This window comes from Pan paniscus, chromosome 16 (genome assembly GCF_029289425.2).
Source record: "Pan paniscus chromosome 16, NHGRI_mPanPan1-v2.0_pri, whole genome shotgun sequence".
NCBI lineage: Eukaryota > Metazoa > Chordata > Mammalia > Primates > Hominidae > Pan > Pan paniscus.
In genome coordinates, this window is record NC_073265.2 from 47944407 (window position 1) to 47964625 (window position 20219).

At 39.6% G+C, this 20219-nt stretch overlaps 3 protein-coding genes across 3 annotated transcripts in view; 1 reads left to right on the forward strand and 2 right to left on the reverse strand.

Moving 5' to 3' along the window:
• ADAM10 (ADAM metallopeptidase domain 10) overlaps window positions 1–20219 on the reverse strand; it is a 153984-nt gene that overhangs the window by 86487 nt on the left and 47278 nt on the right. The window lies entirely within an intron of this gene.
• On the forward strand, window positions 10–4402 carry LOC112437196 (guanine nucleotide-binding protein G(I)/G(S)/G(O) subunit gamma-10). Its single transcript, XM_063596678.1, has one exon. It carries the CDS (start codon window positions 4054–4056, stop codon window positions 4258–4260), a length of 207 nt encoding a protein of 68 aa, XP_063452748.1. The 5' UTR covers window positions 10–4053; the 3' UTR covers window positions 4261–4402.
• Window positions 8350–10792, reverse strand: LOC100979779 (putative heat shock protein HSP 90-beta 4). The gene is given in 6 exon segments (XM_014341501.4): window positions 8350–8415; window positions 8417–8478; window positions 8481–8510; window positions 8513–9303; window positions 9609–9783; window positions 9786–10792. Coding segments are annotated over 6 exon segments (2082 nt in total). The 5' UTR covers window positions 10759–10792; the 3' UTR covers window positions 8350–8364.

Here is a 20219-nt window from a genome sequence, read left to right on the forward strand (position 1 = left end):
TGGGAAGGGGGAACAGCTGAAATTAAAAAGATCCAAATTTTAAACAATTATTTTTTATTTTAAAAAGTCTACAAAATGTGGACTGTTATGAAATTTGTCTATTTGTGAAATACGCTGACCAAGATTTTTAAAGACATATTCTGCTCTAAAAGTCAACTTAGTAGCTGTGGTAGGACTCTAAATGAGATAAAATTAAACAGTAACTGTCTAGGATGTTAAAAATAAATGCCTATAGACTGATTCTTACATGGTAAAACAAGATATTCAAACAGCAACTAAGTTACTTGGAGATTAAAACAGGCTTCCTGACCCAATTACTATTATCTACCACTGCCTGTCTTCTCTCTCTAGTAATTCTGCTATTTTGCTATTCTCCCCTACTTTCTACAAGTTAAATAAGAAAATACATAAGAAAGCAGCATCTATATTGGGTACTTAACATCTCTTCTCAGAAAGACAAGTGTGTATGCTCTTTGTTTTACCCTGGGGCTTCTAATTCTTGCAAATTATAGAAATCTTCCTTAATTCATTTTGGGAATGCCGAAAGACCAGGATAATGGCTGAAATCAGAGGAATTTTAGTCCTCTACACAAAAAAGGGAAAGATCAAAATACTAAAGTAAAATTAATTAAAGATATGACAAAAATCTAGAGTTTAGAATCGAATTGGAATCAAATCTTAAGCCTAGAATTTACTAGCTCAGGTTCCTGTCTGTGAAATAAAGGTAATATAAATTCTATACATCTTGTAAAATTATTTTAAATATTAGAGATTTTATAACGTATATAAAGTCATAACAGTACCTGGCACATTGGAGATATACGATAAAATGGCAACAAATTAGCTAACATTACTCAACTCTGTTAAAAGTATATCAAGTCTTTTATAATTGTGAACATAATACAATTTCTACTTAATTTTTTTGACAATTACAACAAAGTATTACGTCTTTTTTTAACATATACATGTTTTGCAGAGTACTGTAAGAACCTTGTTTTTTAAATTACTTAATAAAAATTTGTAACATAAAGTTGTATGGGGAAACATACAGTCACTTCACACATTTGTGACATGAATAAGTTGGTACAATCTCTATGGTGGGAAAACTGGTTTAAAAAATCCAAATTACAAATGTACATAGCCTTTGATACAAGAATTCCATTTCTAGAAATTTATCTTATATATACTTGCATGTAAGTGAAATTACTTCCATACTACAAAGAATGTGGCATAATAAGAAATATAAAGTTAAGCCAGGTGCAGTGGCTCATGCCTGTAATCCCAGAACTTTGGGAGGCTGAGGCAGGTGGATCATCTGAGATCAGGAGTTCAAGACCAGCCTGGCCAACACAGCAAAACTGTCTCTACTAAAAATACAAAAACTAGCCAGGCATGGTGGCTTGCACCTCTAGTCCCAGCTACTGGGGAGGCTGAGGTAAGAGAACTGCTTGAATCTGGGAGGTGGAGGCTACAGTGAGCCAAGATCATGCCACTGCACTCCAGCCTGGGTGACAAAGTGAGGCTCCATCTCAAAAAAAAAAAAAAAAAAAAAAAGAGAAGGAAATATAAAGTCATCCCTCAGTATCCACGGGGGATTGGTTACAGGACCCCCAAGGATACCAAAATCTAAAAATGCTCAAGTCCCTTATACAAAATGGTACAGTATTTGTATATAACAAATGTATTTGTAGAGTATTTGTATATATACATCCTCCTGTACACTTTAAATCATCTCAAAATTATTTACAATACCTCAAACAGTGTAAATTCTATGTAAATAGTTCTTATACTGTATTGTTTAGGGAATAATGACAAGGAAGAAAGTGTACATGTTCAGTACAGATGCAACCATGTGAATCATTTTCAATCCAAGGCTGACTGAATCCACAGATATAGAGGGCCAAATCTATTTGACCTTTGTCCCCAGTTCCTGGCACAGTGCTCCTAAAACCCTTGGAATATCCTCAGTGATAGGTGTCTCTTCACTCATTCATAATGAGTCTGTTTCACTCACATCTGAGTTTATGCTAATGAGGTGACTTAGAGTGGGGCCCCTAGATGACCTTGGAATAGAGCTGGTCACCAGAAAGATCAAATAATAAGAGCAATGGAATTTCAGCCCTAGCCACTGACTCCACCCCAGAAAGTGGGGTGGGAGAGACAGGAGATTAAGCTCTATAGAAACTCTTGAACAATGAGATCTGATCAGCTTCCAGGGTTGAACACACTGAGTTGATTGGAGGGTAGTGAACCCAGAGAGCGCACAGAAACTATGTGCTGCCTCCCACATTCCTATGCATCTCTTCCATTTAGGTGATCATGAGTTGTATCCTTTATAATAAACCAGCAAGAGTAAGTAAACTGTTTTCCTGAGTTCTGTCAGCCAGGTTAACAAATTATCTAACCTTAGGAGGAGGTTGAGGGAACCCCCAATTTATAACAGGTGGTCCGAAGTACAGGTGGCCCAGGACTTACAAATGGTGTCTGAAGTGGAAAGCAGTGTTGTAGGAATGGGCCCTTAAGCTGTGGGGTCTGCACTACCTCCAGATATTTACTGTGAGAACTGAATTACGCTGAATTGTTGAACACCCACTTGGTGTCTGGAGAATCAAGAGAATTGGTTGCTGGTGTTGGAAAATAGCCCAGAAAGATTATTCACCTTAGCACTATTTGAAATAGTACATGATTAGTAACAACAGAACTAGTTAATTTGCTTATGGTACATAATCGTATTTATGGGTATACCCATATAACTGTATACTACAAAGCTGAAAAAAATATATAAAATATTTACATGTAATCAAATCATAGACCTCTAAGTTATATTAAGTAAAAAAAAAAAAAAAAGGCCGAGTGCAGTGGCTCACGCCTGTAATCCCAGTATTTGGGGAGGCCGACGCAGGCGGATCATGAGGTCAGGAGATCGAGACCATCCTGGCTAACACAGTGAAACCCCATCTCTACTAAAAATACAAAAAATTAGCCGGGCGTGGTGACGGGTGCCTGTAGTCCCAGCTACTTGGGAGGCTAAGGCAGGAGAATGGCATGACCCCGGGAGAGGCAGAGTTTGCAGTGAGCCGAGATCACGCCACTGCACTGCAGCCTAGGTGACAGAACAACACTTCATCTCCAATAAATAAATAAATAAATAAGATACAAAAAAAGAGAATATAGTATGTTACCTTTTTTTAAAAACAAGAATATGAAGGAGAATATATATATATATGTATATATACATATCTCCACATTTCTGTGTAGAGAATTTCTGAGTAAGATACACATTATCAGAATGTGCATCAAATTTCTTGACAGATACACAATAAACTAATAACAATGGTTGTCCCCAAGAATGGAAAGTGGGTGACTGGGAAATAAGGGAGGGAAGGATACCTCATTGTATATCTTTTGTGGCATTTAAATTTTAAAACATATGAACATATTTCTTATTCAAAAAATAAAATGTAAGTTAAAATAACATCTTAAGACACAAAACAAAAACTACTGCTCTTTGGACAGACGAATCAATTTTGACTTTCAAATTACTAACTTAGAAATAAACAAAAAGTTTTGTTGCCACAATGGTGGAGAAACCATTACTGGAGTTGCCTACCCACCTCAGAAATACAGTTTTTCAGTTACATAAATGAAACAACTGCTTTCAGACAATAGACAACAAGCAGTGAAGGACTATGATTTAAGAAAAAACGAATGTGCAACAATGAGAAAGAACTCCAGAAATCTGCACAGGCGTTCACCTGTAGTCTGTGGCTCAATACTATCGTGGATGCATAAAGAGAGACTCCACAAAGGTGGGCCCAAAAACAACTACTGAGGAGCTGTTAGTTGACCAATTACTGGATCTTACAAGAGACAGGGATACATCGAAGTTCTGATCAAGCACAGAAGACAGACTTTGTTGTCATTTAATAGAGAACCCAGAAAAGCCACTCCTTGGAAATAGGAACAAACTATTCCTAGAATAAAGGCTACTTCAAACCTATCCTAACAAAGCTTAAAAACAAGGCTGGGCCCTCGGAGCCCAGCGCCGCCACCATGTCCTCTGGGGCTAGCGCGAGCACCCTGCAGTGCCTGGTGGAGCAGCTCAAGTTGGAGGCTGGCGTGGAGAGGATCAATGTCTCTCAGGCAGCCGCAGAGCTTCAACAGTACTGTATGCAGAATGCCTGCAAGGATGCCCTGCTGGTGGGTGTTCCAGCTGGAAGTAACCCCTTCTGGGAGCCCAGATCCTGTGCTTTACTCTGAAGACTCTAGGAGAGAAGTTTGCTGAGGAATGCCTTCAAGCACAAAGTGATGAATGACTGCCTTCAAGTCTCAAGAAAACACTTTTCCCTAACTTTTAGAGATATTTCAGCCCTTTCCTGTGGCCTCGTCCTATAGCCAAAATCACAGAAATTCATGAGTTTCTACTTGAGTGAGGAAACTGGATGAAGGAATAGAGTTTTAAATAGTAATAGCTTGTTTTTTTGTGCAAGTACTTTTATACATAAGATAAACAAAAACCTTACCACCAAACATACCAAAATGCACCTCTTTCATAAGTGAGTTACTAAGATTTCTATACCTGGAATATCATGTATGTTTCATTTACTGGATGTTTACATTTTAGGAAGGAAAATAGTTTTGTTTATTTAAACAATCGAATACTTGTAAACTGTTGTTCCTGGAAGATATTTATACCATAAAAAATTTGTTCTTTTCTCATGAATTTACAATTCCTAAATGAAGACCAGAAAGTACAAATTGCTGGGAGGAAGAATAGGCTTTACTAATCAACTGATGTCTTGATTTTTCTAAATGGGAAGATTGTTTTATTTTTAACACTAATTATGGGAGCAGATTCTTAGCAAACTTGTTTGGAAAAGTTAATGTTATGATGTGCATTAGGCTGCCCCATCGTGTATATAAATGAAGCAGATTTGGTCTTTGTATTCTTACGTTCCTCTACTTTGTAGCTGTGGCTGTACTTAAAGAAATACAGAATTTCATATATTTAAAAATGTTTAAAATGTGACCCACAGAACATTGTAAATGATTAAAAACTAACATAAAAACATTACAACCTAAAAGAATTCTTAACTTCACAAGGGCTTTACTTTGATGATGTGCCTCTGATTTAATTTGGGACACTTTTTTAGAAGGATACATTATTCGTGTTTGTAACAGTCTCTGAAGAGCTTGGAAATAAAATTTCTGCTTAATTAATCATAAAAAAAAAAAACAAGGCTCAAAAGGGTCAAGCTGATCCACAAGTTACTCAACTATCTAACAAACAAAACTCCATACTTTTTAAAAAAAAAATACGAACAGTTAAACTGTGGTATATCCATACAATAGCATAGAATTTAGTAATAAAAAGGAACAAACTATTGATAAACACAACAATCTGTACAAACTTCAAAAAAATTATGCTGAGTGGAAAAGTCAATCTCAAAGATACTACTTGCATAATACGATTCATGCGACAATCATGAAATAATCTAATTATGGAGATGGAGAACCAATTCATGGTTGTTAAGGATTATAGATGGGGGAGGGGATGAATGTGGCCATAAAGGGATAGCACAAGGGAGTCTGGTGATGCTACCATTGAGTATCTTTGATTGTAGGGATAATTACACAAGACTACCCATGTGACAAAATTGCACAGAATTATGCACAGGCACACACACATGCACGTACATGTAAAACTGATGAAACCCAAATAAACTCTATGCATTGTACCAATATCAATCTTGGTTTTGATGTTGTAATATAGTTATATAAATTGTGAACACTGAGGGATACTGGGGGAAAGATGTCCAGGACTTCCCAGTAGAAGCTCCTGTGACTCTACAATTATTTTTAAATTAAAAGTTTTTTAAAAATCCAGACACAGGTGGGCACAGTGGCTCATACCTGTAGTCCCAGTATTTTGGGAGGGCAAGGTGGGAAGATTGCTTGAGCCCAGGAGTTTTCAATAAGCCTGGGCAATGTAGCAAGACTCCATCTCTAATTAAAAAAAAAAAAACAACGACAAAAAGACACTAAATATTAATCAAAATGTGAAATATCCAATTAAAAACCACAAACTATTAAAAAAAAACAAGGGGTAAAAAAACCAAACCACTAACTATAAAGAAATGTGACAAAGAAGAAGAAAATTAGTGCCCCCCCAAAAAAGTGAGAATGAATGATAACGGAATTAGCAGACAAGGATTTAGTGATTTAGTGTCTATATATTGTAAATATGTTAAAGAATTATGGGGAAAATATAAGCACAATAAGGAGAAACCAGAAACTGTCGAAAGAGGGGAGGGGAGGGACAGGGAAGAGAGGAGAGAGGGAAAGGAATGAGAGGGGAGGAAACTTCCAGAATTGGAAAATATAATTTCTAAAATGAAAAAAAAATTATCTCTCTCTCTCTCTCTCTCTCTCTCTCACTGGACTGACTTAAGAGCAGATGAGATACTGCAAGAAAGAATATCAGTGAACTTGAAGACAGGGTAACAAAAACTATCTAACTTGATGTACAAAGAGATAAAGAGTTAAAAAAAAAAAAACCCAGAGACTCAGTAACCTATCAAACAGTAAATAAATAAAGAAGCGAGAGACAGAAAAAAAAATTTGATAAAATGATAAAAAACTTCCAAATTGATAAAACTATAAACACAAGTCTAAGAAACTCAACAAACACCAAGAAAGATACACACAAAGAAAAACCCACAAGACACACCACAGTCACTGCTGAAAATCAGCGTTAAAGAGAAAATCTTAAAATCCATCAAAGAGACTGATTATATGCAGAATGACTGCTGATTTAACATTAGAAATAATGCAAGCAGGCCGGGCGTGGTGGCTCACGCCTGTAATCCTAGCACTTTGGGAGGCCAAGGTGGGCAGATTGCCTGAGCTCAGGAGTTCAAGACCAGCCTGGGCAACATGGTGAAAGCCTGTCTCTACTAAAATACAAAAAATTAGCCGGGCATGGTGGTGTGCATCTGTAGTCCCAGCTACTCAGTAGGATGAGGCAGGAGAATTGCTTGAACCCAGGAGGCAGAGGATGCAGTGAGCTGAGATCATGCCACTGCACTCCAACGTGGGCCACAGAGCAAGACTCTGTCTCCACAAAAATAATAATAATAATAATGCAAGCTAGAAATTATTGGAGTAACTTTTTAATGCTGAAAAAAAAACAATGTCAATCCAAATTCTATAGCCAATAAAAAAGATCATTAAAAAATACATTGTCAATGAAGAATAAAAAAGAAAACATCATTATAGTACTGCAGACATTGAGTGATAAAGTAATATTATGAGCATAATGAAAATAAATTCAATTACTTAGATAAAATAAACTCCTTAAAAGGTACAAATTATGAAAACTATCACAAAATATAGAAAATCTGAATAAGCCCCTATCTACTGAAGAAAATGAATTCATGATTTAAGGCCTTTCCACAAGAAAAATACCAGGGCCAGATGGTTCCCCTCATGTCCTATAAAACTATTTTAAGAAAACAGGAGGGAAGAGTACTCAACTCATTTTATGTGGCTCACCCTGATTCCAAAACCAAAGACAGACCCAAAAAAAAAAAAAAAAAAGACTGATATTCCTTATGAACATAAACAAAAAAATCCAACCAAAAACTAGAAAACTGAACAAAGCAATAAATAAAAAGGACAATACATCATAAGCAAATGAAGTAATAAGAGGCTGGCTTAACATTCTAAAATCATCAATGTAATTCACCGCATTCAAAGGGGAGAAAAGCCACAAAATCATCTCATTAGGTACAGAAAAAGCATCTAACAAATTTCAGCACCCACTCATGATAAAATTCTCAGCAAACTAGGAAGAGACAGGAACTTCCTTAACCCAATAAAATGCATCTACAAACTCCAGTTAACATCATACTTAAAGGTGAAAGACTGAATGCTTCTCCCCTAAGATTGGGAAGAAGGTAAAGATATTCACACTCGCCACTTTTATGCAACTCTGTAACATTCAGTATGATGTTACAGATACCACAACAAGCCAAGAAAAATAATCCTCTTTTAGTTGCTAATCCCCAGAAATGGTCATCTTTTGTGTTGTTTTACTGTATAAAAACAGCATATTCTTTATTTTACATACATTCAGAACAAATAAACAACAACAAAAAAACAAGATATACAACATCCAATTCTGCTGTCAAAGTAGGGAGGGAATGGGGCTTGACGCCCTTGTTTCCTGCCTTAGACACAAGGACAGGAGAGAAAAAATACTAGATATCAGCAGAGAGAGCCAGGTGGGACAGGACCACTCAAAGCTGCAGTGGGAGCCATGGGGACACTATGCAAGGGCACAAGGTTTGCAGGTATAAACTCTTAGTCTACTTCTTCCATGTGAAACACATCCTCATCGCCCCCAGCAGAGGTGGATCTCATCAGGAACAGCAGCACTGAGTTCCTCTGTTGCCACTTCATCTTCATCAATAGCTAACCTAGCTTGATCATGTGGTAGATGCAGCTGGATAGGTCTGAGGATCCTCAAGGGAGAAGCCAGAAGAGAGCAGTGTGGTTTCAAACAGCAGCACCAGCAGGTCACTGACAGCCTTGTTGTTCTCGTCTGCCTCAGCCTTCTGCTGTAGTGTCTCCACAATGGGGTGGTTGGGGTTGATCTCCAGGTGCTTTTTAGCCATCATATAACCCATCATAGAGTTGTCCCAAAATGCCTGCGCTTTCATGATCCACTTCATATTGGCTATCTAGCTGTAGGTGCTGGTCACAATGCGGCAGGGTGAAGACACAAGCCTACTGGAGATTGTCACCTGCTCAACCTTCTTATCTAAGATTTCTTTCATGAGCCTGCAGAGGTTCTCAAACTTTACCTTGCTCTCCTCCATTATCTTCTTCTCCTCCTCATCCTCAGGTAGCTCCAGACCCTCCTTGGTAACTGACACCAGGCTCTTCCCATCAAATTCCTTGAGCTGCTGCACACAGTACTCATCAATGGGCTCACTCATATATATTACCTCGAAGCCCTTCTTCCACACTTGCTCCACAAAAGCAGAGTTGGCTACCTGCTCTTTGCACTCACCAATGATGTCACATATGGACTTCTGTGCCTCCTTCATGCAAGACACATACTCTGACAGAGATGTCATCTCATCTCCAGACTGGAAGGTGTGAGACCACAGCAGTTCAGACAGGTGTCGCCAGTTAATAGAGTCCTCATGGATTCCAAGCCACGAGATTTTAGAGAATACCTCATCTAATTTCTTGTTATTCTCCTTGTCTTCTGCCAGCCCAGAGAAGCTCAAGCCACTTCTTCTTCTTCTTTTTTTTTTTTTTTTTTTGAGACAGAGCCTTGCTCTGTCGCCCAGGCTTAGTGCAGTGGCATGATCTTGGCTCACTGCAACTTCCGCCTCCCAGGTTCAAGCAATTCTCCTGCCTCAGCCTCCCAAGTAGCTGGGATTACAGGCCTTGTGCCCAGCTAATTTTTGTATTTTTAGTAGAGACGGGCTTTCACCATGTTGACCAGGCTGGTCTTGAACTCCTGACCTCAGGTGATCTGCCCGCCTCAGCCTCCCAAAGTGCTAGGATTACAGGCATGAGCCACCATGCCCAGCCGGCATTTCTTAACAATGTTTTTGCAAATGACTTCCAAGATTTTGCTCTGCTGGAGCATTTCCCGGGAGATGTTTGGGGAAAGATCCTTAGAGTCAACCATACCACGGACAAAGCCGACATACTCTGGCATCAAATCATCAAAGCTGTCCCTGATCCACACATGATGGACACAGAGTTGTTCATTTTCCTCTTGTTCTAAAAAAGGTCAAAGGGAGCCTGTTGAGGGATGAATAGCAATGCCCTGAATTCCAAATGACCTTCTACAGGGAATTGCTTGACTGCCAAGTGGTCTTCCCAGGCACTGGTGAGGCTCTTGTAGAATTCTCCACACTCTTCCTGGGTGATGTCATCAGGGTTTCTGGTCCAAATCGGCTTGGTCTGGTTTAGTTCTTCCCGATCAGTGTATTTCTCCTTGATCTTCTTTGTTTTCTTCTTATTATTCTTATCAGTGTCATCCTCTTCATCGGAACCCACATCTTCAATCTTGGGCTTTTCTTCATCATCTTTATCTTCCTCTTCTTTCTCACCTTTCTCTTCCTCATCATCACTGATTTCCTTCTCTGGTTCCTTCTCCAAATAAACGGCGATAAGACAGCCTATGAACTGAGGGTGCTTATTCACTACTTCTTTGACCCACCTCTCTTCTAAATACTCTGTCTGATCTTCTTTAAGGTGAAGGATCACTTTGGTATCCCTGTCAATGGGCTCACCATGGTCAACATGTAAAGTGAAGGAACTCCCAGCAGAAGATACCCAGGAATACTGTTCTTCGTCATTGTGCTCTGTGATGGCTACTTTCTCTGCCACCAGGTAGGCAGAATAAAAGCCAACACCAAATTGCCCAATCATGGAGATTTCTGCACAAGACTGAAAAGCCTCCATAAATGCTTCAGTACCAGACTTGGCAATGGCTCCCAAATTATTTATGAGATCAGCCTTGGTCATGCCAAGGCCTGTGCTGACCAAAGTCAGGATGCATTCCCGAGGGTTGGGGATGATGTCAATTTTCAGTTCTTTACCACCGTCCAACTTGGAAGGGTCTGTCAGGCTCTCATAGTGAATCTTGTCTAAGGCATCAGAAGCATTAGAGATCAACTCCTGAAGGAAAATCTCCTTGTTGGAATAGAAGGTATTGATTATGAGAGACATGAGTTGGGCAATTTCTGCCTAAAAGGCAAAAGTCGCCACCTCCCCTTCTCCATGGTACACCTCTGCAGGGATCTTGAAAGGAAAAGGCTTACAAGTACTAGAGAGCAAGGTGGGCTGAGCGTCCAAAATGCACACGGCACCAAGGCTGCACAGGGGTGACTCAAGAGCTAATTCTTTATACTAAAATTTCATTCTTCAAATTACTGTATGGATTCTGCCTCGTAAATGGACCTTGCTTAGCACATGTACCATAAAGCTACAGTAACCAAACAGTGGCATAAAAATATAGACAGATCAATGAAATGAAAGACCTAAGAATATATAAATAGGTCTCAACATATATAGATCATGGCAATTCAAAGAATTGATAGTTTTTTCAAAAAGTGATGCTAAAAAATTTATATCCATGTGAAAAATATTACCCTTGACCCTTACCTCTATCATAAAGAAAAATTAAATTGAATTGCAATACAGACTTACATGTAAAACTGTAACTGGAAACATCTAGAAGAAAACTGTCATGGCCTTGGTAGTCAATGCTATCTTAAGAAACAAAAGCAAAAATCATAAAAGAAAAAAATTTTTTCATTAAAAGGGCTTCTTAAAAATTCAAAACTTCCGCTGAGAAATAGCTTTAAAAAAAAAAAAAAAAAAAAGGCAAGCCACAGTCTGGGAGAAAACATGTGCAATACATATGGTCTGACAAAGAACTTATATTCGGAATATCTTTTTAAAAACCTCTTACAAATCAATAATAAGACAACCATTGAAAGACAAACAACAATGTGAAAAAATACTTCACAAAGAAGATACACAGGTGGCAAACAAGCATATGGAAACCTACATAACATCATTAGTCAACAGAGAAATGTAAATCAGAACTAGAATAATATATTATCACATACCCTTTGCTAGAATAACATCTCCAAATATTAGTAGGGTGTTGAGTACCTGGAACTCACACACTGCTGATGGGAATGGAAAACGACAACATCACTTTGGAAAACTGTTTAGCACTTTCTTACAAAGTCAAACATATAAAAACCGGGCCAGGAACAGTGGCTCATGCCTATAATCCCAGCACTGTGGGAGGCCGAGACAGGCAGATCACTGAAGGTGAGGAGTTCAAGACCAGCCTGGCCAGCATGTTTGAAACCCCGTCTGTACTAAACATACAACAATTAGCCAGGTGTGGTGGCAGGTGCCTGTAATCTCAGTGATTTGGGAGGCTGAGGCAAGAGAATTGCTTGAACCCAGGAGGAGGAGGTTGCAGTGAGCCGAGATCACAACACTGCACTCCAGCCTGGGAAACAGAACAACACTCCCTTTCAAAACAAAAACAAAAACAAACAAGGCCAGGCGAGTTGGCTAGTGCCTGTAATCCCAGTACTTTGGGAGGCTGAGGGAAACCCCATCTAAAAAAACCAAACAAACAAAAAAAGCTTATGACCCAGCAATTCTACTCAAGAAAAAAGAAAACATAAAGCATATATCCACACAAATAACTGAACACAAATGTTAGCAGCAGCTTTATTTATAATAGCCAAAAACTGAACATAACCTAAATGTCTATCAACAAGTAAAGAGAAAGATGTATTCATATAATGGCAAACTACTCAGAAATTAAAAAAAAAAAAAGCCAACTATTGAAAATACGCACTTTTGTTACGACACAAAAGAATGCAGAGTCTAATTCCATTGATATGCAATTCTGAAACAGTCAGAATCTATCTATAGTGACAGGAAGCAGATCAGTAGTTGCCTAGGGTGGAGACGAAGAGTAAAAAGTAATGAGGGAATTTTGTGATACGACAGAAACATTCTTTATCTTGATTTCAATGGCAGTTGCCTAAGTATATACATTTGCCAAAATGCACCTCCAACTATATGCCTAACATGAATATATTTTATGTAAGTAGGGGTCAGTAGCATACATTTACTAGCTTCAAAACTGTGTCCATTTTTAAACATTGTCTATTTTCTCTTTTCCTTCATTTCACGTCAGTCTTGGCACCCTTTTAGTTCGAGCCTGTACTCACATTCCTCTTGCCAAATAACTCCCAGGGCTTCCCAGGTACAAGAACTCCAGGCTTTCTACTTAAAGCCTTAAGGACCCAAGCTACTGCTGTAAGTAATCAACAAAGCCCAACACATCTTCTAAATGAGAACTCCACAAACTTAAAAATAGACTCTCCTGAACAAACAAGTATCCTGCCTCAACTTTTGCTGCCTATCATGTATTTTCATAAAATTACTTTTGCAAACTGATAGGAAATTGTAGGCCATATATGTGACTGTAAATACATAAATTATGTTTATAAAGGTTCACACTATTCTGAAAAATCATTATCATATTTACACATTTACAGTTACTATAAAAACACTATCTCAAAACAGCATCGTCATTAAAATTTATTATTCAGCAAAATTGCACCCTGAAACCACTGTTAAATGAAAGCACTAGTATTCTATATGGAAAAAAAAAATTGAGGGCAAAAGCTACAAAAAGATATTTAAGTTTTAATATAAGATCTGGCCAACAGAGCGAGACTCTGTCTAAAAAAAAAAGAACGAACATTCTGGCCTGGCACGGTGTTGGTGGTAATCCCAACATTTTGGGAGGCCGAGGCGGATAGATATTTGAGGTCAGGAGTTCAAGACCAGCCTGGCCAACGTGGTGAAACCCTGTCTCTATTACAAATATAAAAATTAAGCAGGGTGCGGTGGCTCACACTTGTTATCCCAGCACTTTGGGAGGCCGAGGCAGGTGGATCACCTGAGGTCAGGAGTTCAACACCAGCCTGACCAACATGGTGAAACCCCATCTCTACTGAAATTACAAAATGAGCCGGGTGTGATGATACATGCCTGTAATCCCAGCTACTTGGGAAGCTGCGGCAGGAGAATCGCTTGAACCCAGGAGGCAGAGGTTAAGGTGAGCCAAGATTGCACCACTGCACTCCAGCCTGGGCAACAAGAGTGAGACTCCACCTCAAAAATTAAAATAAAAATACAAAAATTAGCCGGGTGGTAGTGGCACACGCTACTCCCAGCACTTTGAGAGGCTAAAGTGGGAGAATCCTGAGCCCGGGAGGCAGGGGTTGCAGTGGGCCAAGATCACGCCACTGCACTCCAAGTCTGGGTGACAGAGTGAGACCCTGTCTCAAAAGCAACAACAAAAACAAAACATTCTATGCTATACACCCTACCCAAAGAAATATTTATGTATCTATTAAGGTGTCTAAGTACAAGCTAGATAAACAACTTAGAAGGAAAACAGAAGTTAAGAACACTTGAAGTAGGCCCCTTACAGCCTTGATACTGATTTCTTTTTTTCTTTCTTTCTTTCTTTTTTTTTCCAAGACGAGTCTCACTCTCTCTCGCCCAGACCAGAGTGCAATGCAGCGATCTCGGCTCACCGCAACCTCCGCCTCCCAGGTTCAAGTGATTCTTCCGCCTCAGCCTCCTGAGCAGCTGGGATTACAGGCATCCGCCATCATGACCAGCTAATTTTTGTACTTTTGTACAGATGCGGTTTCACCATGTTAGCCAGGCTAGTCTCGAACTCCTGACCTCAGGTGATCCACCCGCTTCAGCCTCCGAAAGTGCTGGGATTACAGGTGTGAGCCACCGCACCTGGCCAATATTGATTTCATAATAAGAAAATCATCTCATACTGACAAAGGGAGCTGCCTGGGGACCACACGATGATACTGCTCATGAAGGGTCCCCTCCACTCCTTAGTCCTAAGCAGCTAGAGCACAGCACGTTTTGAGAGCCCAGCCCCAACAAGGCTGTACCCTGCCCTGGGGCCAAACAGCCCCTGCATCTCCATATCCCTGGAGTCCACTTACATCCCCACCTACAGCCACTGTTGTGATCCCATGCTGCCCCCAAGCCAAAGTGTAAACCACTGGCAGCAACCCCACTGCCCCCAGCAGCAGAGCTGCTATGCATTTTCATGTGCCCCAAGGAGGCCTAAGTTAGACTGTAAGACTCCCACCACCCAAAGCCACCACTCCTGCTGGCTGCTGCCACTGGTGCTAAACCACAAACTATTGGCAGTGACCCTGCTGCCCCAAGCAGTGGAGCTACTACACCTTTACAAGTGTCCTGAGGACAGACTACCCTGCCCACAGCTGCCACCTGGGGCCCAAAGACCCACTCATCAGCTGAATGCTTATGTCTGGTGCTACTGAAAGCAACCCTTCCCTCCCCAGTGGCAGGGCCCCACTCGAGCACTCCACTGGGGTCATGGGGATCACCCCACCCCTGCCTACCACAGCCAACACCCACACACATTACTAGTGGGCCTGAGGACAGGTCTACCCAGCCCCCTCCACCACCGTTAACATGTGAACACTTCTCCTAGGGGCCTGAGATTTAGCCCACTCAATCTGCCATTACATACCACAGCTGGTCCCCAACCACATGCACCACCTGCAGGCCTGGAGACTGGCCTGCCCAGCCCATTGCAGCCACTGCCATTATCAGCACAGACCACCTGGGAAACAGAGGCTTTTCCCACTATCAACCATGCCACATACGCTGCCCAGGAGCCTGAGAATCTGCCCACCCAACTGGCCAACCACTGCCCCTACCAACACCCAAGTAAGCCACCTGGAGGCCCAAGAATCAGCCCACCTGGACCTGCTAACACCAGTGCCAGCATATGTTGCCCTAAGGCCCAAGGATAGGCCCACTTGGTGAACCTGTCCCCAGCTAAGCCTCACCACAGACTCCACTAACAAACCAAACCCTACATCACTGAGAAAATCAGACACTACTAACGCTGTAAACAGCCGAATAATTTATACGGAGACTACACCACTGCATGCACCCAGATTCATGCCAAAATGCCCTACCCAATCAACATCATAAACACATCTTCAGGAAAAAGCCCTCACCTCAGAAAGCGAATTCAAAAAACTGGGAAGAAGTGACTGTTATGCGCAATAAGGACCCAAGAAACATGATAAAGCAAGGAAATATGACCTAAATAATTCTACAGCAATAGATTCCAATGAAAAAGAAATTTATGAGATCCCAGAAAAAGAATTCAAAATCATATTTAAAAAGCTAAGTGAGGTACAATATACAGACACAATACTAAGAAATCATAAAATTTAGAATACGAATGAGAAATTTACCAAAGACAGATATCATAGGGCTAGGCTCACATCTGTAATCCCAGCACTGTGGGAGGAAGAGGCAGGTGGATTGTTTCAACCCAGGAGTTTGAGACCAGCCTGGGCAACACGGCAAAACCCCATCTCTAAAAAAAAAAAAAAAAAAAAATTACCCCAGCATATTGGCGTGAACCTGTAGTTCCAACTACTCAGGTGGTTGAGGTGGGAGGATCGCTTCAGCCCAGAAGGCAGAGGTTGCAGTGAGCCAAGACCGCATCAATGTACTCTAGCCTGGGCAACAGAGTGAGACCTTGTCTCAAAAAAAAAAAAAAAAAAAAGATAGATAGATATCATAAAAAAGAATGAAATGCAACTACTGGAAGTAAAGAATTCATTGAATGAAATACAAAAATTATTTCAAAATCTTCAACAGTACACTAGATCAAGCAAAAGAAAGAATTTCAGAACTTTAAGACAGGTATTTTGAAATAATCCAATAACATAAAAATAAAGAAGAATAAACACAGCATACATGACATGTAGACACTATAAAGTGACCAAATATTCAAATTTTCAGTGCCCCAGAAGGCAAAGAAAAAACAAAAGGGATAAAAAACCTATTTAACAAAATAAGAGCTGAAAACTTCCCAAATCTAGAAAGCAATTTTGACACCCAGATATAGGAACCTCAGAGACCTTCAAACAGATACACCTCGAAAAGGTCTCTGCCAAGGCACATTATAGTCAAACTGTGAAAAGTCAAAGACAAAGGGAGAATTCAAAAACAATAACAGAAAAGCATCTCATCATTTACAAGGGAACTCCTATCAGACTAACAGCAGATTTCTCAGCAGAATCCTTACAGGCCAGGAGAAAATGGGATGATATATTCAAAGTGCTAAAAGAAAAAAATACCTGGTGGCCAAGATTACACCTAGGAAAAATTTCTTTCAGAAATGAGGGAGAAATAAAGTCCTTACTACACAAGCAAAAACAGGTAATTTGTCACAACTAGACCGACCAACTGTACAAGAAATGCTCAAAGGAATTCTGCATCTGGAAGCAAAAAGATGATGATCACCATCATGAAAACACACAGAAATATAAAGCTAACTGGTAGAGCAGATACACAAATGAGAAAAAGAAGTCAAATGTTACCACTAAAGAAAACCACCAAACCACAATGATAAACAATAAGAGAAAAAGAAAGTAACAAAGAATATACAGGCTGGGCACAGTGGCTCACATCTGTAATCCTAGCACTTTGGGAGGCCGAAACAGGCAGGTCGCTTGAGGCCAGGAGTTTGAGACCAGCCTGAGCAATGTGGCAAAACCCTATCTCTACAAAAAATTTTAAAAATTAGCCAAGCATGGTGGCGTACACCTTTAGTCCCAACTATGAAGGGCTGAGGTGGGAGGATCACCTGAGCCTAGGAGGTCAAGGCTGCAGTAAGCCATGTGTGATTGCACCACTGCACTCCAGCCTGAGCAACAGAGTGAGAGCCCATCTCAAAAAAGCCAAAGAAAACCAAAAAATATACAAAACAACAAGAAATTAATAAAATGGCAGGAATAAGAGCTCACATACCAGTAATAACCTTAACTGTAAAAGGATTAAACTTTCCACTTAAAAGATAAAGATTGGCTAAATGGATAAAAGAAACATGACTCAGCTATATGTTGCCTACAGGAAACTCATCTTACCTGTAAAGACACACACAGACTGAAAGTAAAGAGATGGAAAAAAATATTCCATGCAAATGGAAACCAAAAGCAAGCAGGAGTAGCTAAATATATATGCACCCAACTAGAGAGCACCCATTACATAATGCAAATATTATTAGATCTAAAGGGAGATATCAACTGCAATACCATAATAGTTGGTAGACTTCAACATCCCACTCTCAGCATTAAACAGATCTAGACATAAAATTAACAAAGAATCATTGGATTTAAACTGCACATTGTACCAAATAGGCCTAAAAGACATTTACAGATTTCATACAACAGTTAGAGTACACAACATTCTTCTCATCAGCTCATGAAATACTCTCGAGGATAGACCATATGTTAGGAAACAAAACGTTTCAACAAATTTTTTTAAATAGAAATCATATCAAGTCAGACTACGAAAGAATAAAACTAGAAACCAAGAACAAGAACTTTGGAAACTGTACAAATACATGAAAATTAAACAAACATCCTCCTGAAAGACAACTGATCAAGAAAGAAATTAAGGAAGAAATCAAAAAACAAATGAAACGAATGAAAATTTGAAACACGACATACCAAAATCCATGGGATACAACAAAAGCACTGCTTACAGGGAAATTTACAGCAATAAATGCCTACCTCAAAAAATATGGAAAGATTTCAAATAAACAATATAATGAAGCACCTCAAGGAACTAGTAAAGCAAGAACAAACAAAACCCAAAATTAGTAGAAGAAAATAAATTATAATAATCAAGGTGACTCAATGACTCAGTGCCTGAAAGCCCAGCACCCTGAGAGGCGGAAATGGGAGTATCACTTGAGGCTAGGAGTTCGAGACCAGCATGAGCAACATAGCAAGACCCCATCCCTAAAAAAATGTAAAAAATACAGCCCAGAGCCCTGTAGTTCCAGTTACTTGGGAGGCTGAGGTGGAAGGACTGCTTGAGCCCTGGAGTTCAAGCTTGCAATGAGCTATGATCATGCCACTGCACTCCAACCTGGGAGACAGAACAAAATTCCAACTTAAAAAAAACAAAACAAAACAAAAAAAACAGGGCAGAATTCAACAAAACAGACACTCAAAAAACAATAGGAAGGATAAACAAAACCAAAAGCTTTTTGAAAAGATAAATAAAATCAATGACCACTTGCTAATCAAGAAAAAAAAAACAGAAATAGCCTGTTGAATAGAAGAAAATATTTGCAAACTATTCATCTGACAAGAGACAAATACCCAGAATATACAAGGAACTCAATAGTTTAAAAAAAAATCCCATTAAAAAGTGGGCAAAGGACATGAACAGACGTTTCTCAAAAGAAGACATAGAAATGTTGGTTTGTGTCGAGATGAAAAAATAAAGAAGAAAAAGACATAGAAATGGCCAAAAGTTATAAAAAACAATGCTCAACATTACTTACCATCAGGGAAATGCAAATCAAAACCACAATATATCATCTTACCCCAGTTAGAATGGCTGTTATTAAAAAGATAATAAATAACAAATGCTGGCGAGAATGTGAAGCAACAGTAACTCTTCTATACTGTTGATAGGAATGTAAATTAGTACAGCCACTATGCAAAACAGCATAGAGATTTCTCAAGAAAACAAAAATAGAATTACCACATGATCCGGCAATCCCGCTACTGGGTGTTTATCCAAAGGAAAAGAAATCAGTATGTCAACAGGATACCTGCACTCCCATGTTTAGTGCAGGACTATTTACAATAGCCAAGATATGTAATCAACTAAGTGTGAATCAACAGATAAATGTTTAAAGAAAATGTAGCATATATACACAATGGAGTACAATTTGACTATTAAAAATAATAATAATAAGGCCCGGAGCAGTGACTCACGCCTGTAATCCCAGCACTTTGGGAGGACGAGGTGGAAGGATCTCTCAAGGTCAGGAGTTTGAAACCAGCCTGGCCAACACAGCAAAACCCCATCTCTACCAAAAATACAAAAATTAGCCAGGCGTGGCGGCGCACACCTCTAATCCCAGCTACTCAGGGGGCTGAGGCAGAAGAATCGCTTGATCCAGGGAGGCGGAGGTTGCAGTGAGCCAAGATCGCACCATTGCACTCCAGACTGGGCAACAGAGCGAGATTCTGTCTCAAAAAAAAGAAAAAGAAAAGGAAATCTTATCATTTGCAGCAATATGAATGGAACTAGAGGTCATTATGTTGAGTGAACTAAGCCAAGCACAAAAAGACAAACATCCCATGTTCTCACTCTTATGGGTGAGATTAGAAAGTTGATCTCATGAAGGTAGACAGCAGAATGATAGATACCAGTGGCTAGCAAGGGTGAGTGGGTGGGGCTTGAGGGGAGATGAAGAGAGGTTGTTAATGGGTACAAACATACAATTAGATCGAAGTAAAAAGTGCAAATGTTCGATAGCAGAGTAGGGTGACTACAGTTAACAACAATACATTGTATATTTCACAATAGTTTAAAAAAAGAGGACTTGAAATGTTCCCAACACATAGAAATAATGAATACTTGAGGTGATGGACACCCTAAATGCTATGAATTGATCATTTCACATTGTATGCATGTAACAAAATATCACAAGTACCCCATAAACATGTACAAGTATTATGTATTTAAAT

Coding starts and splice junctions, on each gene's coding strand:
- LOC112437196 (XM_063596678.1), top strand. CDS start 4,054: ATGTCCTCTGGGGCTAGCGCGAGCACCCTGCAGTGCCTGGTGGAGCAG.